The 24,580-nt window shown below is 38.2% G+C and overlaps 2 protein-coding genes across 5 annotated transcripts in view; one reads left to right on the forward strand and one right to left on the reverse strand.

Moving 5' to 3' along the window:
* Positions 1-15,227: 15,227 nt before the first annotated feature.
* cenatac (centrosomal AT-AC splicing factor) lies at positions 15,228-23,059 on the forward strand. Of its 2 annotated transcripts, none has more exons than XM_081365607.1 (11): positions 15,228-15,470; positions 16,518-16,681; positions 16,758-16,856; positions 16,981-17,047; positions 17,135-17,197; positions 17,413-17,474; positions 18,945-19,062; positions 19,157-19,187; positions 19,780-19,863; positions 22,526-22,658; positions 22,738-23,059. In XM_081365607.1, exons 1-11 carry the CDS (start codon positions 15,354-15,356, stop codon positions 22,841-22,843), a joined length of 1,044 nt encoding a protein of 347 aa, XP_081221733.1. In that variant the 5' UTR covers positions 15,228-15,353; the 3' UTR covers positions 22,844-23,059. The 2 variants fall into 2 exon arrangements, with proteins under 2 accessions (XP_081221733.1, XP_081221732.1); XM_081365606.1 differs by having other exon boundaries at positions 15,276-15,470; positions 18,942-19,062.
* Positions 23,010-24,580, reverse strand: part of arhgef12b (Rho guanine nucleotide exchange factor (GEF) 12b) — an 83,210-nt gene continuing 81,639 nt past the window's right edge. For 2 of the 3 annotated variants that reach the window (XM_081365603.1, XM_081365604.1), the window contains one exon: positions 23,024-24,518. In XM_081365603.1, the coding sequence (XP_081221729.1) occupies positions 24,445-24,518 (74 nt within the window). In that variant the 3' untranslated portion in view covers positions 23,024-24,444. Of the gene's footprint in view, positions 24,562-24,580 lie in introns of all 3 variants that reach the window. The other variant, XM_081365605.1, reaches the window with a different exon arrangement.

Below are 24,580 nucleotides of genomic sequence, written 5' to 3' on the forward strand. Positions count from 1 at the left end.
ATATAAAAGAGAAAAAAATCAGCATGTTGAAAAATTAAGAGATTTCGAAATCAATGTCATTACAGTTCAGAATATATTTCAGAATGCACAGAAACAGTTAAGGGTGTACGATAATCTTCTAAAATATTTAAGAGATACAGATTTGATTAAAGCTGCAAGCAGCGATGAAAGGGCCCTCGCACCCGTGCCATCAACACTCGGTGGCTTTAGGAAGACAGAGCATGGTTGGGAAATGTACATTTAAGGAGGTATATATAGTAAGAGTATGTCAAAGTCAGTTACAAAATGTTTTGTATAATGGTGATAATAGCATGCTTCATGACTCAGCTAAGTGTTGCTAGCATGTTTAGTGTGTTTCTAGCATGCTTAGTACACAATAATTATGTGGTTAGTACTGCATTACTGTGTTAACCATGTCAGTTTCTGTTGCCAGTAGGTGGCGTTATGACTATAACTGAATATGAGCTTGGATGTGTGTTCAGGACAGAACTCTTATCAAACGTGTGAAGTTTGGTGCAAATTGGACATTGCCTTCTTGAGTAACAACAAAGTCATGTTTAATTGAATTAGCATGCTTTAGCACTTAGCTAAGCATTGTTAGCATGTTTTAACATGTTTCTAGCATGTTTAGAACTCAATGGCATTTTTAACATGTTGCTAGAACGGCATCAACGTGTTAAACATGTCACTTCCTGTTGCCAGTTGGTGGCGCTATTACTATAATTGAACATTCTCATGTAGATGTGTTCAGGCCATGACTCTTATCAAAAGTGTGAAGTTTGGGGCAGATTGGACATTCCATGCCTGAGTTACAGCAAATTCCTATTTAATTGCAATAATAGCATGCTTTAGCACTTGGCTAAGAGTTTGCTAGCATGTTTTAGCATGTTTCTAGTATGTTGTTAGCATGTTTAACACTTGCTGGCACTTTTTTATATGTTATTAGGAGTCCATAACAGTGTTAAACATGTCACTTCCTGTTGCCAGCAGGTGGCGCTATGACTGTAACTGAATATAAGCATGGTCATGTGTTCAGGACAGAACGCTTATCAAAAGTGTGAAGTTTGGGGCAGATTGGACATTCCATGCCTGAGTTACAGCAAATTCATATTTAATTGCAGTAATATCATTCTTTAGCACTTAGCTAAGTGTTTGCTAGTATGTTTTAGCATGTCTATAGTATGTTGGTAGGATGTTTAGCACCTACTGGCATTTTTTTATATGTTATTAGGAGTCAAGAACAGTGTTAAACGTCACTTCCTGTTGCCAGCAGGTGGCGCTATGACTATAACTAAATATGAGCATGGACATGTGTTCAAGAGATAACTCTTATCAAACGTGTGACGTTTGGGGTAGATTGTACATTGCCTTCTTGAGTAACAACAAAGTCCTGTTTCATTGAATTAGCATGCTTTAGCACTTAGCTAAGTATTGCTAGTATGTTTTAACATGTTTCTAGCATGTTTAGAAGTCAATGGCATTTTTAACATGTTGCTAGAATGGCATCAACGTGTTAAACATGACACTTCCTGTTACCAGTAGGTGGCGCTATTACTATAACTGAATATTCTCATGTAGATATGTTCAGGACAGAACGCTTATCAAAAGTGTGAAGTTTGGGGCAGATTGGACATTCCATGCCTGAGTTACAGCAAATTCCTATTTAATTGCAATAATAGCATGCTTTAGCACTTAGCTAAGAGTTTGCTAGCATGTTTTAGCATGCTTCTAGTATGTTGTTAGCATGTTTAGCACTTGCTGGCACTTTTTTATATGTTATTAGGAGTCCATAACAGTGTTAAACATGTCACTTCCTGTTGCCAGCAGGTGGCGCTATGACTATAACTGAATATGAGCATGGTCATGTGTTCAGGACAGAACGTTTATTAAAAGTGTGAAGTTTGGCGCAGATTGGACATTGCCTTCTTGAGTAACAACAACATCCTCTTTCATTGAATTAGCATGCTTTAGCACTTAGCTAAGTATTGCTAGTATGTTTTAACATGTTTCTAGCATGTTTAGAAGTCAATGGCATTTTTAACATGTTGCTAGAATGGCATCAACGTGTTAAACATGACACTTCCTGTTACCAGTAGGTGGCGCTATTACTATAACTGAATATTCTCATGTAGATATGTTCAGGACAGAACGCTTATCAAAAGTGTGAAGTTTGGGGCAGATTGGACATTCCATGCCTGAGTTACAGCAAATTCCTATTTAATTGCAATAATAGCATGCTTTAGCACTTAGCTAAGAGTTTGCTAGCATGTTTTAGCATGCTTCTAGTATGTTGTTAGCATGTTTAGCACTTGCTGGCACTTTTTTTATGTTATTAGGAGTCCATAACAGTGTTAAACATGTCACTTCCTGTTGCCAGCAGGTGGCGCTATGACTATAACTGAATATGAGCATGGTCATGTGTTCAGGACAGAACTCTTATCAAACGTATGAAGTTTGGGGCAGATTGGACATTCCATGCCTGAGTTACAGCAACTTCCTGTTTCATGGCGAAACATCAAAATTTGTCAGGCCGCCGAGGACCCGCCCTTCGACGAAAACTCAAGATCTTCGCAATTTAACGTCGCAAAGGCCTTAAGATTACACTCACCAAATTTGAAGATGATCAGATTAAAACTGTAGGAGGAGTTCGTTAAAGTATGAGGCCTGAAAATGTCAAAAACTGCACAAAAATCTGGGAGGAAGTTCAAAATGGCTGACTTCCTGTTGGGTTTAGGGCTATGCTCCAAGAGACTTTTTTGTAGGTATTAGGTCATTACATGTATGTACCGAATTTCGTGCACGTACGTGGAACGTTGCGGGAGGCGCACTCCGTTGAACTTTTATAGGTGGCGCTATCGAGCCGTTTTGCCCCGTCCAATTCTGAAACCTATATCAGATGTAAATTTTCGCCAGTTCTGACGCGTGTGCAAAGTTTCGTGAGTTTTCGCGCATGTTTAGGCCCTCAAAAATGCAATTCAATGCGGAGAATAATAATAATAATTAAAGCTGCAAGCAGCGATGAAAGGGCCCTCGCACCCGTGCCATCAACACTCGGTGGCTTTAGGAAGACAGAGCATGGTTGGGAAATGTACATTTAAGGAGGTATATATAGTAAGAGTATGTCAAAGTCAGTTACAAAATGTTTTGTATAATGGTGATAATAGCATGCTTCATGACTCAGCTAAGTGTTGCTAGCATGTTTAGTGTGTTTCTAGCATGCTTAGTACACAATAATTATGTGGTTAGTACTGCATTACTGTGTTAACCATGTCAGTTTCTGTTGCCAGTAGGTGGCGTTATGACTATAACTGAATATGAGCTTGGATGTGTGTTCAGGACAGAACTCTTATCAAACGTGTGAAGTTTGGTGCAAATTGGACATTGCCTTCTTGAGTAACAACAAAGTCATGTTTCATTGAATTAGCATGCTTTAGCACTTAGCTAAGCATTGTTAGCATGTTTTAACATGTTTCTAGCATGTTTAGAACTCAATGGCATTTTTAACATGTTGCTAGAACGGCATCAACGTGTTAAACATGTCACTTCCTGTTGCCAGTTGGTGGCGCTATTACTATAATTGAACATTCTCATGTAGATGTGTTCAGGCCATGACTCTTATCAAAAGTGTGAAGTTTGGGGCAGATTGGACATTCCATGCCTGAGTTACAGCAAATTCCTATTTAATTGCAATAATAGCATGCTTTAGCACTTGGCTAAGAGTTTGCTAGCATGTTTTAGCATGTTTCTAGTATGTTGTTAGCATGTTTAACACTTGCTGGCACTCTTTTATATGTTATTAGGAGTCCATAACAGTGTTAAACATGTCACTTCCTGTTGCCAGCAGGTGGCGCTATGACTGTAACTGAATATAAGCATGGTCATGTGTTCAGGACAGAACGCTTATCAAAAGTGTGAAGTTTGGGGCAGATTGGACATTCCATGCCTGAGTTACAGCAAATTCATATTTAATTGCAGTAATATCATTCTTTAGCACTTAGCTAAGTGTTTGCTAGTATGTTTTAGCATGTCTATAGTATGTTGGTAGGATGTTTAGCACCTACTGGCATTTTTTTATATGTTATTAGGAGTCAAGAACAGTGTTAAACGTCACTTCCTGTTGCCAGCAGGTGGCGCTATTACTATAACTGAATATTCTCATGTAGATATGTTCAGGACAGAACGCTTATCAAAAGTGTGAAGTTTGGGGCAGATTGGACATTCCATGCCTGAGTTACAGCAAATTCCTATTTAATTGCAATAATAGCATGCTTTAGCACTTAGCTAAGAGTTTGCTAGCATGTTTTAGCATGCTTCTAGTATGTTGTTAGCATGTTTAGCACTTGCTGGCACTTTTTTATATGTTATTAGGAGTCCATAACAGTGTTAAACATGTCACTTCCTGTTGCCAGCAGGTGGCGCTATGACTATAACTGAATATGAGCATGGTCATGTGTTCAGGACAGAACGTTTATTAAAAGTGTGAAGTTTGGCGCAGATTGGACATTGCCTTCTTGAGTAACAACAACATCCTGTTTCATTGAATTAGCATGCTTTAGCACTTAGCTAAGTATTGCTAGTATGTTTTAACATGTTTCTAGCATGTTTAGAAGTCAATGGCATTTTTAACATGTTGCTAGAATGGCATCAACGTGTTAAACATGACACTTCCTGTTACCAGTAGGTGGCGCTATTACTATAACTGAATATTCTCATGTAGATATGTTCAGGACAGAACGCTTATCAAAAGTGTGAAGTTTGGGGCAGATTGGACATTCCATGCCTGAGTTACAGCAAATTCCTATTTAATTGCAATAATAGCATGCTTTAGCACTTAGCTAAGAGTTTGCTAGCATGTTTTAGCATGCTTCTAGTATGTTGTTAGCATGTTTAGCACTTGCTGGCACTTTTTTATATGTTATTAGGAGTCCATAACAGTGTTAAACATGTCACTTCCTGTTGCCAGCAGGTGGCGCTATGACTATAACTGAATATGAGCATGGTCATGTGTTCAGGACAGAACGTTTATTAAAAGTGTGAAGTTTGGCGCAGATTGGACATTGCCTTCTTGAGTAACAACAACATCCTGTTTCATTGAATTAGCATGCTTTAGCACTTAGCTAAGTATTGCTAGTATGTTTTAACATGTTTCTAGCATGTTTAGAAGTCAATGGCATTTTTAACATGTTGCTAGAATGGCATCAACGTGTTAAACATGACACTTCCTGTTACCAGTAGGTGGCGCTATTACTATAACTGAATATTCTCATGTAGATATGTTCAGGACAGAACGCTTATCAAAAGTGTGAAGTTTGGGGCAGATTGGACATTCCATGCCTGAGTTACAGCAAATTCCTATTTAATTGCAATAATAGCATGCTTTAGCACTTAGCTAAGAGTTTGCTAGCATGTTTTAGCATGCTTCTAGTATGTTGTTAGCATGTTTAGCACTTGCTGGCACTTTTTTATATGTTATTAGGAGTCCATAACAGTGTTAAACATGTCACTTTCTGTTGCCAGCAGGTGGCGCTATGACTATAACTGAATATGAGCATGGTCATGTGTTCAGGACAGAACTCTTATCAAACGTATGAAGTTTGGGGCAGATTGGACATTCCATGCCTGAGTTACAGCAACTTCCTGTTTCATGGCGAAACATCAAAATTTGTCAGGCCGCCGAGGACCCGCCCTTCGACGAAAACTCAAGATCTTCGCAATTTAACGTCGCAAAGGCCTTAAGATTACACTCACCAAATTTGAAGATGATCAGATTAAAACTGTAGGAGGAGTTCGTTAAAGTATGAGGCCTGAAAATGTCAAAAATGCACAAAAAAAAATGTCAAAGGCCTTAAGATTACACTCACCAAATTTGAAGATGATCAGATTAAAACTGTAGGAGGAGTTCGTTAAAGTATGAGGCCTGAAAATGTCAAAAATGCACAAAAATCTGGGAGGAAGTTCAAAATGGCTGACTTCCTGTTGGGTTTAGGGCTATGCTCCAAGAGACTTTTTTGTAGGTATTAGGTCATTACATGTATGTACCGAATTTCGTGCACGTACGTGGAACGTTGCGGGAGGCGCACTCCGTTGAACTTTTATAGGTGGCGCTATCGAGCCGTTTTGCCCCGTCCAATTCTGAAACCTATATCAGATGTAAATTTTCGCCAGTTCTGACGCGTGTGCAAAGTTTCGTGAGTTTTCGCGCATGTTTAGGCCCTCAAAAATGCAATTCAATGCGGAGAAGAAGAATAATAATAATAAATATAGCTGCGAGCAGCGATTACGGGCCCAAGCCGGTGGCACCGCAACCCCAGTGCCTTTAGTTACCTAAAGGCACCGGGGTGGCGGTACCGCCGGCTTTGGCCCTCCATCGCTGCTCGCAGCTATATTTATATATATATATATATATACATACATACATACACACACATACATATATATGTATGTATATATATATATATATATATATATATATATATATATTATTGTTCAAAAGTTTGGGGTCAGTAAGATTTTTTATGTTTTTAGGAGAAGTCTCTTCTGCTCACCAAGGCTGCATTTATTGATTAAAAATACAAACAAAAACAGTAATATTGTGAAATATTATTCCAATTTAAAACAGCTGTTTTCAATTTTTAAATATTTTACATAGTAATTCATTTCTGTGATCAAAGTTGAGTTTTCAGCATCATTACTCCCGTCTTCAGTGTCACATGATCCTTCAGAAATCATACTAATATGATGATTGATGCTCAATAAATATTCATTATTATTTTCAATGTTGAAAACAGTTGTGTACAGATTTTTTTTTTTCAAAATGCTTTGATGAATGTAAAGTTCAAAAGAACAGCATATATTTCAAATATATATATTTTTAACATTATAAATGTCTTTACTGTAACTGTTGATCAGTTTAACTCATCCTTCATAAATAAAAGTACTGATTTATTTTATTTATTTCCCCAAAAAATAAAATTTTAATTATTACTAACCCAAAACTTTTGAGCGGTAGTGTTTAATGTTACAAAAGCTTTAGATTTCAGATAAATGCTGTTCTTTTGAACTATTCATCAAAGACTGTACACAACTGTTTTCGACATTTAAAATAATAATGAATGTTTCTTGAGTATCAATCATCATATTAGAATAATTTCTGAAGGATCATGTGACAGTGACGACTGGAGTAATGATGCTGAAAACTCAGCTTTGATCACAGGAATAAATAACAGTTTAAAATATATTAAAATAGAAAGCAGCTGTTTTAAATTGGAATAATATTTTACAATATTACTGTTTTTGTTTGTATTTTTAATCAAATAAATGCAGCCTTGGTGAGCAGAAGAAACTTCTCTGTTATGTGCGCGCCACAGACTGCACGCACGTCCGCTTAGAGTTCCGCCTTTTGCCTTCCGTCAATATTACGTTATTAGAAAAATTTTTTTTAGAGAATCGATTTTTTGACATTTGTGAATCGATTCAGAATCGTCCACGTCCGCATCGCGATGCATCTAAGAATAATTTTTTTCTCCCACCCCTAGATTTCATACAGCAGGTTAATAAACAGTTACAATTAAGTCACTTACATTTTAGATGCAATGTTGACTGTTTTTGTTCTGTTTCAGCAGCGAAAATAGTTAAACAAAGATCACGGCAGAACCATCACTTATCACGTGTTTTCTCATAACTGAACGATTCAGCATTTTTAACGAATCGGTTGACTCAAAGATTGAATGATCAATCCATAAACATCTGTCTTAATCATGATCGACTCATTCGAACGAATCGTTTGAACGAATGAATCAATGATTCGCTTATTAAGATGGATGCCTGGCGACACCTAATGGCGGTTTAGTGTTGTTTATTCTTTCCCACATGTGTGTGATTTGTGTGTGCAACATTATCATTATTTTTCTTTCACTATTATATTAGCGATTTAAAAGCACCCACTCGTGTCACACGTCGATTAACCGGTGGGAAAATATCCTCAGACACATACCTAATAAATGTACATTTAAATACAATATTGGCCTACCTGGTAAAAAGTTTTATATACTATTTTGATGTCCTTTTGGACACAAGAGGGCAGTATAGCCCTATGTTTGCTTTTTTGTTGAACCAAATAGCACTAAATAGCCTGTTTTAACTTTTTCATTCTTCTTGAATTGCAAAAACAGAATAAAATGGGTTTAGTTGTGATATTTGTATTCTTTTATATAGAAATAAATGGTATATAATTACATTTTTAGAAGATTTTTAGTGTTTCCTTTTTGGACATTACTTTAATCCCTCGCCATAGCAAAACCGTTTGAGATATTTATTATCCATTCACAATTTAGCATATTTAATGTAGTTTCATCATGTTGAAAAAGTTTGGTACGAATAAAATAAATAGTTTAAGAGGAGTGGCTAAAAATTCAGAGGCTGATTTTGCAAAAAAATTCACATTCAGACCAAAATATCTGACTTCCTGATGGCCAGAGCTATTGAATGTAAATTAGAAAGTTGTCCGGCTTGATGAGAACAATATACAAACTGTTTTTTCTTTACTGTAGTTAAAACTAACCCCCCCACTTTTGTCAAAAGCATGTTGAAAGTGACACACTTCCTGCTGCCAGTTGGTGGCGCTATAACTTTGACTCACAATAGCTACATCCATCTGATCGGCCTCTTACCACGAACACACTGCTGAAGTTTCATCAAGATCAGTTAATGTATGCAGAAGTTATTCCACTTCCGTGTTTCTCTTTTCTCGCCATAAATTCGATTCCTCGCCACAGCCAAACCGTTCGAGATATCAAAAATCCGTCCGCAATTTAGCATCCTCAAAGTCTTGACTACATGCACACCGAGTTTGAAGGGGACACGGTGAATTTTCTAGGAGGAGTATTTCACATTCCACAGCAAGCGTTTTCCAAACAACCCATAATAGCCGACTTCCTGTTGGGCTGGCGTAAAACTTGACCGGGGTAAAGTTGTTCGGCCCGATGAGATCTATATGTGTACCGAGTTTCATATTAATTCATGCGAGCGTGTTTGATATATGGATCAAGTTTTAGAACCCCGTTCAAGGGGGCGCTGTTGAGCCCCCCAGCCACGCCCGGGTCCCAGCTTCAGCCCGGCCCTGATGGCCGTGGGTTCTGACCTGTGTGCAAAGTTTCAAGAGTTTTTGAGCACGTTAAGGACCCCAAAAGCCCCTGAAACCTTGATTAACAATATAAAAGCAATAGTCCAATCCCCCCCTCCCCTCACACACACACAGACACAGAGAGAGGGAGAGAAAATTCTTCAGAAAATCCACATTCAAACCAAAATATCTCTCTTCCTGTTGGTCGGAGATGGTTCATGTAAATTAGAAAGTTGTCCGTCTTGATGAGAACAATACACATACCAAGTTTTGTGATTCTAGGAAAAACTAAGCCCCCATTTTTGACTAAAGGTGGCGCTACTGAGCCATTCCACCACGCCCGTTTCTGAAACTTTGCACATGTCTACGGGCTAATAAATGTGATGTGTCTGTTGAGTTTCATGCAATTTCAAGTATGTTAAGAGTCTCAAAAGCATCAAAAAATAATATTAAAGTTTGATGCGTTGCCACGGCAACAGTATCTAAGATATCAATAATCCTTTCACAGGTTTACATCTGCCGTGTGTCTACATTGTACACATAAAGTTTGAAGCAAATCGGGTAAAAATAAGACACTGATTTCAAAGCATTTTAATAGTGATGTACTTCCTGCTGCCTGTTGGTGGCGCTATAACTTTGACTCACAATAGTCACATCTGTGCGATCGGCCTCTTACAACGAACACACTGCTGAAGTTTCATCAAGATCAGTTAATGTATGCAGAAGTTATAACACACTTCCTGTTTCATTTTTTCGCCATAAATTCGTTTCCTCGCCACGGCCAAACCGTTCAAGATATCAAAAATCCGTCCGCAATTTAGCATCCTCAATGTCTTGACTTCATGCTGACCGAGTTTGGAGGCGATTGGATGAATTCTCTAGGAGGAGTACATTAAATTCCACAGCATGCGTTTCAAAACAACCCATAATAGCCGACTTCCTGTTGGGCTGGCGTAAAAAGTAAAAGTACGAAAGTTGTTCGGCCCGATGAGATCTATATGTGTACCGAGTTTCATATTATTACATGCAAGCGTGTCTGATTTATGGACCAAGTTTTCGGACCCCGTTCAAGGGGGCGCTGTCGAGCCACCCGGCCACGCCCGGGTACCAGCTTCAGCCCAGCCCTGATGGCCACGGGTTCTGACCCGTGTGCAAAGTTTCAAGAGTTTTCGAGCACGTTAAGGGTCTCATAAGTGCCCGAAAGGTTGACAGAAAAATAAGAATAATAATAATAATAATAAATAATCCTACCGAAAACAATAGGGCCTTCGCCCTTTCAGGGCTTGGGCCCTAATAATAATAATAATAAACAGAGCAATTCCAAGAGGGTCCTCACACCATCGGTGCTCGGGCCCTAATTAAAGCTGCAAGCAGCGATGAAAAGGGCCCTCGCACCCCTGCCACCGCCACCCGGCACCTTTAGGAAAGGCCTTAAGATTACACTCACCAAATTTGAAGAGGATCAGATCAAAACTGTAGGAGTTTGTTAAAGTACAACATCAGGAAATGGCAAAAACTGCCCAAAATCTGACAGGAAGTTCAAAATAACTGACTTCCTGTTGTGTTTAGGGCTATGCTCCAAGAGACTTTTTTGTAGGTATTGGGTCTTTACATGTGTGTACCAAATTTCATACCTGTACGTGAAACGTCGAGCCGGGGCAAAATGTAGGGGCAATAAGTAAGCCATTTTGCCCCACCCAATTTTTAAAACCACATCACACGTAAATTGTCACCACTTCTGAAGCGTGTGCAAAGTTTCATGATTTTTCGAGCACGTTTTGTATTTGACACACTTCCTGCTACCAGCAGGTGGTGCTATTGCTATAATCATAATGAGCATTGGCATGTGTTCAGGACAGGACTCTTATCAAACATGTGAAGTTTGTGGCAGATTGAAAATTGTATGCCTGAGTTACTGCAGGCTGTCTGTGGTTGCCTAGCAACATCAGAACTGCAAGCAACATTAATATTGAACTTATCTGATCATGCATATATCACCAAAAGGCCGAAATTGGGTGAACTAGTGCAAAAAATGCCCGTGCAAAATCAGTTTTTGTGTGTGTTTTTAGTAATTGTTGGTTTGGTGTGTGCTCATTGTTACAATTACACAGCAAAAGTTCAGTGACATTTTTATTTGTGCATGGTAAAAAGCACACAGTGAACTCCGAGAAAACGCTATGCTTGAGCAAACAGTTTGTGAATAGGCAACTACAAATGATGCCCGTGAAAGAGACTGTGAACGCATTGAATAGGATATGTTTAGTTGGTGAATAGCATAGGCTACTATTACACAGTAGCGACAACGTTAAGCGCACCAGAATGAAATATAATATTCAGAAGTAAACACTAACAGCATAGCTGACTTACAGATTCAGTTTACATCCACAAATGAATAAGCACCTCGATTCAGGGAGCAGTGCAAAGTGCCCGTGCAAAATCAGTTTTTGTGAGCTGATCGCCGTCAAAAAAGTTCAGGAGATATTTCTTGCGATGGCAATATGATCAAAAATAACTTTATATTGATTCAATGGATTAATAGCATTTAAAAAAAAAAAAAAAAAAGTCATGAATTTATTGCATTTTTGGGAAAAAATAATCCGTTTTTATAATAAATCTTAAAAAATTCAAATCCAGATTTTGATTTTCAATGTTGTTATAACCTAAAGATGCTATGTGAAAGTTTGAAACAGAAAATAGTGGTTTTCACACATTTAGTGGTTATCTCACATTCGAGAGATATGCGAATAACACACAGACAGACAGACGGACGTTTCTGTAATTTATAGATAGATGGATTTATCACGTTCGGGAACCAAACTATAATATTCAGAAGTAAACAGTGTAGCTGACTGAGTGTTTATGTCAGAATGTTTATTTTTAAACCACAGCCTTCTTGGGGCTTCTTTGACCGATACAACTCTCTAATGTCAGAATGTTTATTTTTAAACCACAACCTTCTAAAAATGATATATTTAACGATATCTTTTGCATTTCTCATCCAAACAATGTCAAACTTGGCACTGCACTTACTCGTGCCCGTGGCAAGACACCTGTCGAGTTTGAAATCAATCGGACTAACGGTTCGAGAGATATGCGAGGAACAGACACACACACACACAGACAGACAGACAGACAGACGTTCCTGTAATTTATAGATAGATGTTTGTCAGGCCGCCGAGGGCACACCCTTCGACGAAAACTCTAGATCTTCGCAATTTAACGTCACAAAGGCCTTAAGATTACACTCACCAAATTTGAAGAGTATCAGATCAAATCTGTAGGAGGAGTTCGTTAAAGTACAACATCAGGAAATTACGAAAAATGCCCAAAATCCAGGAGGAAGTTCAAAATAGCTCACTTCCTGTTGTGTTTAGGGCTATGCTCCAAGAGACTTTTCTGTAGGTATTGGGTCATTACATGTATGTACCAAATTTCATACCTGTACGTGAAACCAGGAGCCGGGGAAAATTGTGGGGGCAATAATTTACCGAATTTGCCCCCCACAATTCTGAAAACCATATCACACGTAAATTTTCACCACTTCTGAAGCGTGTGCAAAGTTTCATGAGTTTTCGAGCATGTTTAGGCCCTCTAAAAAGCGATTCACTTTGGAGAAGAAGAATAATAATAAACGGAGCAAAAACAATAGGGTCCTCTCACCATCGGTGCTCGGGCCCTAATAATAATAATAATAATAATTAAAGCTGCAAGCAGCGATGAAAAGGGCCCTCGCACCCCTGCCACCGCCACCCGGCACCTTTAGGAAAGGCCTTAAGATTACACTCACCAAATTTGAAGAGGATCAGATCAAAACTGTAGGAGTTTGTTAAAGTACAACATCAGGAAATGGCAAAAACTGCCCAAAATCTGACAGGAAGTTCAAAATAACTGACTTCCTGTTGTGTTTAGGGCTATGCTCCAAGAGACTTTTTTGTAGGTATTGGGTCTTTACATGTGTGTACCAAATTTCATACCTGTACGTGAAACGTCGAGCCGGGGCAAAATGTAGGGGCAATAAGTAAGCCATTTTGCCCCACCCAATTTTTAAAACCACATCACACGTAAATTGTCACCACTTCTGAAGCGTGTGCAAAGTTTCATGATTTTTCGAGCACGTTTTGTATTTGCCACACTTCCTGCTACCAGCAGGTGGTGCTATTGCTATAATCATAATGAGCATTGGCATGTGTTCAGGACAGGACTCTTATCAAACATGTGAAGTTTGTGGCAGATTGAAAATTGTATGCCTGAGTTACTGCAGGCTGTCTGTGGTTGCCTAGCAACATCAGAACTGCAAGCAACATTAATATTGAACTTATCTGATCATGCATATATCACCAAAAGGCCGAAATTGGGTGAACTAGTGCAAAAAATGCCCGTGCAAAATCAGTTTTTGTGTGTGTTTTTAGTAATTGTTGGTTTGGTGTGTGCTCATTGTTACAATTACACAGCAAAAGTTCAGTGACATTTTTATTTGTGCATGGTAAAAAGCACACAGTGAACTCCGAGAAAACGCTATGCTTGAGCAAACAGTTTGTGAATAGGCAACTACAAATGATGCCCGTGAAAGAGACTGTGAACGCATTGAATAGGATATGTTTAGTTGGTGAATAGCATAGGCTACTATTACACAGTAGCGACAACGTTAAGCGCACCAGAATGAAATATAATATTCAGAAGTAAACACTAACAGCATAGCTGACTTACAGATTCAGTTTACATCCACAAATGAATAAGCACCTCGATTCAGGGAGCAGTGCAAAGTGCCCGTGCAAAATCAGTTTTTGTGAGCTGATCGCCGTCAAAAAAGTTCAGGAGATATTTCTTGCGATGGCAATATGATCAAAAATAACTTTATATTGATTCAATGGATTAATAGCATTTAAAAAAAAAAAAAAAAAGTCATGAATTTATTGCATTTTTGGGAAAAAATAATCCGTTTTTATAATAAATCTTAAAAAATTCAAATCCAGATTTTGATTTTCAATGTTGTTATAACCTAAAGATGCTATGTGAAAGTTTGAAACAGAAAATAGTGGTTTTCACACATTTAGTGGTTATCTCACATTCGAGAGATATGCGAATAACACACAGACAGACAGACGGACGTTTCTGTAATTTATAGATAGATGGATTTATCACGTTCGGGAACCAAACTATAATATTCAGAAGTAAACAGTGTAGCTGACTGAGTGTTTATGTCAGAATGTTTATTTTTAAACCACAGCCTTCTTGGGGCTTCTTTGACCGATACAACTCTCTAATGTCAGAATGTTTATTTTTAAACCACAACCTTCTAAAAATGATATATTTAACGATATCTTTTGCATTTCTCATCCAAACAATGTCAAACTTGGCACTGCACTTACTCGTGCCCGTGGCAAGACACCTGTCGAGTTTGAAATCAATCGGACTAACGGTTCGAGAGATATGCGAGGAACAGACACACACACACACAGACAGACAGACAGACAGACGTTCCTGTAATTTATAGATAGATGTTTGTCAGGCCGCCGAGGGCACACCCTTCGACGAAAACTCTAGATCTTCGCAATTTAACGTCACAAAGGCCTTAAGATTACACTCACCAAATTTGAAGAGTATCAGATCAAATCTGTAGGAGGAGTTCGTTAAAGTACAACATCAGGAAATTACGAAAAATGCCCAAAATCCAGGAGGAAGTTCAAAATAGCTCACTTCCTGTTGTGTTTAGGGCTATGCTCCAAGAGACTTTTCTGTAGGTATTGGGTCATTACATGTATGTACCAAATTTCATACCTGTACGTGAAACCAGGAGCCGGGGCAAAATGTGGGGGCAATAATTTACCGAATTTGCCCCCCACAATTCTGAAAACCATATCACACGTAAATTTTCACCACTTCTGAAGCGTGTGCAAAGTTTCATGAGTTTTCGAGCATGTTTAGGCCCTCTAAAAAGTGATTCACTTTGGAGAAGAAGAATAATAATAAACGGAGCAAAAACAATAGGGTCCTCTCACCATCGGTGCTCGGGCCCTAATAAACAGAGCAATTCCAAGAGGGTCCTCACACCATCGGTGCTCGGGCCCTAATTAGAAGGATACACGAGGCTTCACTCTCCATCCCAGTAGGTGGCGGAAATGCACCTCGAGCTGGTTTGCCAACCGCCAACACAAAAGAAGAAGAAAGAAGACGAAAACATCATGCTAGCGCTTGCTTGCAGTGGCTAAAGAAACAAACCCAAAGCTGTCAAATGGGTGCATTTTATTGCTCGATCTGCGGAAAAACTGATTTTTCTGGAAAAGGACACATTCATGGGAAAAGCCACCAGAGTAAACTTAAAGTGATACTTGTCAAATTCATGGATAAGGTAAGTGTGCTAACTAAATAACTAGCTCACGATACTGCTTCAGTGGCTCCAAATGCGATTTAGGCACTTAAGTCACAATCAGATAATGTTTGAATTTGATTGTATTAAATAACAAAACATCCAAAAAGAGTGAGCCATTTTTGAATTTCATTTTAATCAAGCCAAAGCGATTTTAGTGTCTGTATGAAGTCAGTTCAGTTCATCAGCATCAATATCTATGAATGGATCTGCAGACAACCACAAAATGTCTTCTTAAAAAATAATATATATACTATTTTTTTCCTTTTGCAATGTATGGTAGATTGTTTCCGCCAAGGAAGAATAATAATAAAAAAAAGGTAATTGCGAATTTTTAATATCACAATTCTGAGAAAGTCATGTATAAACTCGCAAATGCGTGAAAAAGCTATTCTGACTTTATTTCTCACGATTCCAGTCGCAATTTTAACATATTTCTTAGAATTGTGAGATACAAATTCGGAATTACGAATAAAAAAATATATAATAATTGTTAGAAAGTGACCGTTACTTTTTTATTGTTCATTTATATCTCACAGTTCTCTGTTTTTTGAGAAAAAAGTCATAAATGTGAGAGAAGAAGTGACAACAAGTTTCCATAGACTTTATTCAGAGCAGCGCCATGACAGCGAGGCTGTGAGAGATAGAGACATACCGTGTTTTCAATGGCATCTAGGAGTGTAAAGCTCCTAGATCAGTTTTAACTTTCCACAGCTCATGTTTGAAGTTTTTTGTCTACTGAAATTTCTCGAAAATATAGTTTTACAGTGTATCATAAGCAGAACAATCCAAAAACACACAAACTAACAGTACAACCCACTGAAGAGATACTGAACGTCTATCCCTCACAGCCTCGCTTTCATTCCCTTTGAAAATCAAAGATGGCGCTGCTGTGAATAAGGTCTATACAGCAATGACAACAAGTAGCCTATGCCTTAAGTGTCGAAGTACTATTTGGAGTCACTACCTGAAATAAACGAGCTCATCTCTGCGTCTGCACATATGTAACACTCCCATATGTTATTACAGGTCAAAGAAGCACGGAGAACCGTCAAAAATCCTCAGGTGGAGAAATACAGTCCCCTTCATGACGTTAAGTTCTGGTGTTACTGCTGCGCGCTGGAGGTGCAGAAACACGTGACTGACAGTAACATCACTGTGCTGTATGGAGGACTGCTGGAGCACATGAGCACGTAAGATCACACACGAAAACCTTTGAGATGCGCATGGAGAGCTTGCAGTGAATTCACAGAGCGCTTTTCATTTCAGCCCTGAGCACAGGAAAAACACACACAAGTTCTGGTGGGACAATAAAGCAGATCTCAAACTACGAGACAAGTTTATCATAACAGAAGAGGAAACTGAGAGGTAGCTTTCTTGCTTACTTGTGTTTTGGAAATGGCTGTGATCATGTTAGCATTTAGAACAATAGTATACTGATACCGTAAAAGATGTTCTACAGAGAAATAAACGAAGAATGCCTTTATTGTAGATTCAAGTGTGAGGTTTCCAAGGCTCTTGAACAGTTTGAGGAAAAAGAGGATGTGTTTATTAAACAGGTAAAGACATTTTATACAGGTTCCTTGTGTTGTTAATGGTTAGTTGAACCACATCTAAGTTTTTTTCTTCTCTTCTTTCGTCCTCAGCAAGCTGCAGTGATCCGATCTCAGGAGCAGCACAGACTGGAGGTCCTTCAGTCATTATCAGAGGTTTGTTTTCCTGGGATGCTCCAAGCGTATCCATATCTCAGTACTCGTCTGTTCTGTTTGTGTAATGAAAATATTAACTTTGACTTTTTCAAACCCCATTGTTAATGATCATTTTTAAAAACAGCATGCATTTGTCAAAGTAATTCCTTTGTTGGGAAAATGATGTTAAAGAGACAATGGACCATTACTATTGACTTTTCCTGAATCAAACTTAGCCGGATCCAGAACTGCTACAACGTGCTGAACTGGACCATTACAGCAATAAACCAACAGCCAGGTAAAATATTATGACCACCAGTGTTATTCTGAAACGTGAGGGTGCACCAATTCTCATTTACCAAAATGCTCCAATACCGCCAATATCCATTCCAATAGACTTGAGTTCAAAAGTTAAAGGTCTTTAAAAAAAAAGAATACTTTTATTCAGCATGGATGCATTAAATAGTCATAATGTTACAAAAGACGTCTGTTGCGAATAAATACTTTCTATTAATCAAATGTTGAAAAAGTTTCTAACATATTAATACAATTTAAACAATTGTACTGCTTAATATTTTTATAATTAATAAGAAATGTTTCTTGAGCAGCAGATTAGAATGATTTCTGAAGATCATGTGACACTGAAGACTGCATTGAAGAGTAATAATGCTGAAAATTCAGATTTGCCATCACAGGATTAAATTACATTTTAAAATATATTTGAATACAACAGTTATTTTAAATTGTAATAATACTTCATGATTACAATTATTTGACTGTATTTTCGATAGAAAAAAGCAGTCTTGGTCTATTGAAGCTTGTTTCCGCCACTAAAAAATTAAAAAGGTATTTGTGATTTTTTTTTTTTCTCTCTCAGAATTGCATGATATAAACTTGCAATTGCGTGTTATAAAGTCAAAATTGTGAGATATAAACTCGTAATTGTAAGAAAATGTCAGAATTATGATTCCCTCAGAATTGGACTTATAACTTGCAATTGCGAGTTTATATCTCACAATTCTGTTGTGGAAACAACCTTCCTTCCATTGGTGACCATAAGAGACTTTCAAAAACATAAAAAAAAAATCATATGTTATGACCCAAAACTCTTGATAGGTATTGTATACAGTATGTTAGGTGTGATGCAGTTTATGCAGAGATTGCGAAACAGGAATTGCGAAACGGATAAACGGATAACTCAAGGGAAGTATAACGGATTACATTGGTTGTACGTAAGATTATATTCAACTTTAGTGTCATTGTACTGAGTAGAGTACAAAGCAAATGGTTTAAAATGTACTTATGATGCTTCTGTCTTTAGGGGTAGTTGTCTGTATTTGTGTGTTACTAGAAATACTGCTGCAGATTCATTGGTGCATCCATAATCTTTATACATTATATACAATAGTAGTCAAAAGTTTGGACGGTTTTGTAGACAAAATATACATTAGCCTATATTAATTTAGTTTTTCTTTTATAGTTTTTTTTATGGATTTAATTTTCTTGAACATTTTTCAACACTACATAATTCCCATATTTAAATGTATTTAATAGTTTTGATGCCTGTGCTATTATAATAAAATGTGGAAAATTATGATGATGATGATAAATAACGAGTGTCCAAACTTTTGACTAAAACCAGACTAACATTTGCGTAATATGCATTTTCCAGCATTGACAAAATAGAAATTGCTGGTTTAGTGTCATTTGATGATCAGAATGGGAGTTTGTAATGCCTAAAGCATGAGTTTTAATGTTTGACAAGAAGTTCTCACCACCGTCGATCTTATGAAATGGAGGCACAGCCCGGGCCGAGCCACGAGGATCTCGCCTCACACTGTCATCGGAGTGAGCCAGGATTTGGCTTAACTTTCATTGGCTACCAGGTATTTTGTCTTACACTATATACATGCAACAATTATTGATTAGATTAATAAACGAGGTCAGACATCACCTTTGGTTTGCTGTCTGTATTTGCAGAACTCGTCCAGCTGTGGAAATGTTCATACTGGTGAGTAAAGCGGCAACATGATATCACACCATCCAATCAATTCTCCCTATGGACAAAATCAAGTCCCGCCCTACATTTTTTCTAGTTTGAGAAGCCGTTTCACTCTGTCAAGTCACATTTATTTATATAGCGCTTTTTACAATACATATTGTTTCAAAGCAGCTTTACAGAGATAACAGGAAAACAATGCAAAAAAGTTTGTTTCCAGAAGAAAGGGCAGTTCTCCTCTGGCCAATGAACGAACAGTGTATGATTATGATTCAAGCAGCATTATAGAGGTCATTAGTCAGATTGGTTTGGAACAATCACAATAGGGAAGAAAAGACTATTGCAACATCTGTTTCATGCCGACTTTAAATGATTGGATACAAATCAATCGTTTTAACCTTTATTATAGTAATGTACCAACAGACAGGGTTCCCTGTATTGTTTGCAGAATTAGTTCAGAATAATTTGAGAAAAATTGACGTACTGTACCTGATATACATATCCAAATGAATCAATATCAAAGCCAATCAAGATCAGAATTGAATTGAATCACAACCGTGTCAATACCCAGGTGAAATGCCGACCATGCTGTGTTGACTTGTAGGCGCTGTTCCGCCGTGGCTATTGGAGGAGCCAGACGAAGGGCCGCAGGAAATGGGCCCCTCAATCCAGGAGTTTCTCAAACACAGTATGTACTTCACTTTCATGGTGATGCTTGTTGTTTTTGGCTGGGTTTAGATTAAAGAGAAGATCTCTGTTGCAAAACACTTCTTTCTTTCACCAATGTAATACTTAAAGGGATAGTTTACCCCAAAATGGAAATCGGCCCATGATTTACTCACCCTCAAGTCATCCTAGGTGTATATGACATTCTTCTTTCAGACAAATACAATCGGAGTTATGTTAAATAATGTCCTGGCTCTTCCAAGCTTTTTAATGGCTTATATAACTGCCTTATATAATTTTTCTTACACAAATGCATCGGTTCGCTTCAGAAGGCCTTTTATTAACCCCCCGGTGATGTGTGCATTTCCTTGAATGTGTTTTTTTTTTTTTTTTTTTACAAAAGTGCTATGAACATATATTATAATTGAAACTAGGGCTGTCAAGCGTTTTATATCTAAGTACATGTACATGAATCTAATTAATTGCATCAAATTTGGCAGAGAAATTACCACCAAAAGATGGTCATTAGTGTTAAATGAGAAAAGCATTACAAAAAGCAGCTTAAGAAAGAAATGTTTTTTGATTCAACATAGAATGCATAAACTTTTAGGCTACAAGGGCCATGATTATTTTCAGAAGCTGCATCTGAATTAGTATTTAGATATATTTACAGACCAAACCAGTTTGGTCTTATACAGTCCCTGACAAAAGTCTTGTCGCTTATCTATTTTGTAGAAACACCTGCTATTAACCTGACTTTTAATTAATCAATTGGTGTTAGAAATAGCTCATATGAAAAGCTAAAACCCTCCCAAATGATGTTTAATGCACTGAAATAAATTAGTTTCACTGAAAAAAGATTTATCATTTAATCAAGACAGAAAGGTCAAATTTTGGCAAGACAAAAGTTTTGTCGCCTATACAGAAATTGAACAAATTTACTGCAAATACAAAAATATGTCAGCAAATTAAGTACTGGCGCTTTGAGATCCAAATTTAATATCTTGTATGACTTCCATGAGCTTGAAGGACTGCATCCATGCGGTTTGGCAAGGATTCATACAATTTATTGATGAAGTCATCAGGAATAGGAAAGAAAGCAGTCTTGCATGCCTCCCAGAGTTCATCAATATTCTTTGGTTTCGTCTTCCATGCTTCCTCTTTCATCCTACCCCACATATGCTCAATGATATTCATGTCTGGTGACTGGGCTGGCCAATCCTGGAGCATCTTGATCTTCTTCGCCTTGAGGAACTTTGATGTGGAGATGGAAGTATGCAATGGAGCACCAACCTGCTGCAGAATTTCTTGGTATTTCAGACTATTGATGTTGCCTTCCACCCTGCTGATCTCTCGCACACCCCCATACTGGATGTAACCCCAGACCATGATTTTTCCACCACCACACTTCACTGTTTTCTGGAATCTCAGATCCATGCGGGCTCCAGTAGGTCTCCTGCAATATTTGTGGCGACTGTGGTGTAATTCAACAGAAGATTCATCTGAAAAATCCACCTTCTGCCACTTTTCCAGCGTCCCTCATAGCAGGCTATGGGCCTTGGCAAATGCCACACGGTTTTTCAATTGTCTTTTGTTTAGTGCTGGCTTCTGGGCACTGATTCGACCATGGAGGCCATTTCGAGACAGAATCCGACAAACTGTTCTGGTTGACACAGGGACTTCAGATGACCAGGTCTTGTGGAGCTCTGCTGCAGTGGAAAATGGGTTGGCCTTGGATTTTCGAGGCAACAAACGGTCCTCTCGAGCAGTTGTCTTGCGGGGTCTGCCTGACCAAAAACGTCTCCAGTGTCTTCAAATGTTTTTTTTATCCTCTGTACTTGACGCTGAGACACATTGAAGGTGTCTGCCACATCAGCAGTGGATCTGGTCTTCAGCCTCTTGATAATCAAAACTTTAGTCTCAGGGTGAATCTTAGGCATGTTTGCAGAGGTCTAGTTGCAGTTGATGTGAAGGTCTAGTGTACTGGGGTTGTTTTTATACACACCTGAGACCTAATTGATCCATTATTAGTCACAGGCGAAGCTCATATGACAAGGCGACAACACTTATGTCTTTGCAAAAATTTACTCAAGGGGCTTTACCAAGCTGTGAATATTAGAATACTTTTTGACAGTTTCGTTTTGCACTGAAACATTATTACAAAAGCTGTTGGGATTAAAATGAGCCATTTCTTGTAAAACAATCTTGATTAGAAATATATTTCAGCGGCACTTCAGGTCAATTTGTACACAAGCGACAAGACTTTTGTCAGGGACTGTACAGGGGCATTTTTGCCCCAATATCTTGCATTTTAGGGGCATTCTAACGGTATTCTAGAAGTTATATCACACTGAGTTTTTAGCCTGCTTCATGTCCATCACCAATCAACTGTATGAAATGTAATTTTAATTGCGTCATTTTTCATAACTAATTAATGCGTTATATCAACAGCCCTATTAAAAAACTGAGGGAAAAAATATATATATTAAAACTTTCTTATATATTAAAACTTTTTTCCACAGTCATTGTCTTCCTTCTATGGTTAATCCTTATTTATTGCACTTTTTTTCATTGTGCTAACTATATAAAGAGTAAGTGCTTAACCAGGTTTCCATTCAAATACAAGTTGTATATACTGTTACTGTGTATGTTATGAATAAGGAATCTTAAATGTTGAATCACAGAGGAGCAAGAGAAGCTCAAGAAGCTTCCGCCCAACCGTGTGGGGGCAAACTTTGACCACAGCTCACACACTGACGCCAACTGGCTGCCATCTTTTGGACGCGTGTGGAACAGTGGCAGGCGCTGGCAGTCTAGGTGAGCGCTAACTTCAGCACAAATAGCAGGCTCGTTTCATTCTTCTCATCATTCTTACTGACACATTCCCCCCCCTCAGGAATCAGTTCAGGGAAGAAGAGGCAAACACTAGGGGGAAGAGGAAGTGGAAAGATGATGGGAAAGCAACAAAGAAGCAAAAAGGCCTCAGTAATGGAGAGTTATGAAATGGATACACCAATTACACTGGCTCCAGGAGGACAGTATGTGAAAAATGGCGTATATATCGCTTCTCTCATATTGAGAATAACTGCAAAGGCAGTAACATGCTTCAATTGGACACCAATTATGGTTTGTTTCAGGTTGTCGTTAGGAAGAATTTGTACGAGAAATGAACAGCACCATTTGCGTTTCCAGTTTATTGAATATATTTCTGCTACAGATGTTGTGTAATTTCCTTTTTTGGTCATAAATCCAAAACAAAATATCCTTCCCACTCTCCTCAAAAGGTAAATGTGATAAAATGAAGACACAATGTGCAATATCTTCTTTCCATTTGGAACAATACATCAGTTCAGTCAAATTTAATAGAATCTCATCTATTAGAGCTATTTCATGTTCTCAACGGAAAGCCAAGACCATATTAATGTTCAATAATATAATAAAATACCTCAAACGTCTAGACAGAATAATAAAAATACAGATTACATTAATATTAAAGGATACCTTGCAGTCTTTTATTTTTCTTCTTTTTTTTAGTAGTTTCTGTTAAAATAATACATGACTGAACGCTTTAGAATGCAAAAGAAGAAAAAACAAAAAAGAAAAGAAAAAAACGAGTCTCTGTAAGAGATGCAGTGTTGGTCATAATTGTACAATACATTACATTTAAAATGGACCATTAAAGGTCTTCATCAAGTTCCTGCGTTGAAGCTTCTTTCTATTTAACTTCATTCTCAAAACCAAGAAAATCCGAAAGATGGGTCGGGCCAAGCTGCCGGAAATGTGTCGCGTCAGCCCGACCCGACGACATTACGAAAGGTCCGGTTTTCCCGTGGCCGCAAGCCAGAGAAAACGCTTTCAGTAGCTTCATTAAATAGCATGTGGTTTATTAAGAGAGGAGGAATGAGAGACACCACCACAATCGTCAGCCCATCCTCAGACTCATTTCCATACTAGTATCATTTGCCTTCATCGTCAGTCAGCAAACATTGCCCGTTCCCCTTTGAGACGTCTCATTTTAGGCTCACGTGACGGCTAGTGTTACAGGACTTCAATCAGAAGTTTTCAACGCCACTCACTGCTGATGGTTTCTACGTCACATATACCACATGCCAGATTGAAACAGAAGTCAGGCATTCGGTTTATGTGAATATCTGTCTGAACTAATCACACTGTCATCATTATTAAGCACATATGCTAGTGAGGAGCTAGCCAGCCAAGTAAAAGATCACGTGACCATTCAAGTTGTACTTTGATTGAATGAGTCAATATTAGCCAATGAAACTTCATGAAAAAATGTCATGCAACCTAGGGGCGTTTTGTAGATCCACGCTTACATTTACACTCAAATCTTGTGGGTTTTTTTTCCATCCAATGTTGTTCATCAGGACAGCATGGTTTTGACGTTGATGGAGGGTTGCTAAAGGAACGAATTGTCTTCTGTCCTCAAAGATGGTTGAATGAGAGGTGATGAAACTTCCTTGCGTGGCAATCGTTCTCAAAGTACGATGACGTGCGCTTGTCTCTGCTAGTGTGCAGCGATTTGGAGCGAGTGATTGGGGTCGTCCTGTTGCGTGAGTGTGAACAGAATCTCCAGATCTCCTGTTCATTCTGTCTCGTGCATGAGCATTGTTTCAAGAGGAGCAGGGCTGGAGCAGCCCAGTGTCTCTGTGTCTCCTCCTGTCTCAATAAACAGAAAGAGCTCCACTTCACTAACTTTTATCTGAAAGAAGGATAAAAAA

The sequence above is a fragment of the Scardinius erythrophthalmus genome (assembly GCF_964197995.2).
Source record: "Scardinius erythrophthalmus genome assembly, chromosome: 5".
Taxonomy (NCBI): domain Eukaryota; kingdom Metazoa; phylum Chordata; class Actinopteri; order Cypriniformes; family Leuciscidae; genus Scardinius; species Scardinius erythrophthalmus.

Bases quoted from the DNA above. Each gene is read 5' to 3' on its own strand.
- cenatac (XM_081365606.1), top strand. From the start codon at position 15,354: ATGGGTGCATTTTATTGCTCGATCTGCGGAAAAACTGATTTTTCTGGA. The intron at 17,475-18,941 runs GTAAAATATTAT...ATGTTTGACAAG, and splicing joins AGCAATAAACCAACAGCCAG to AAGTTCTCACCACCGTCGAT. The intron at 19,864-22,525 runs GTATGTACTTCA...GTTGAATCACAG, and splicing joins CCAGGAGTTTCTCAAACACA to AGGAGCAAGAGAAGCTCAAG.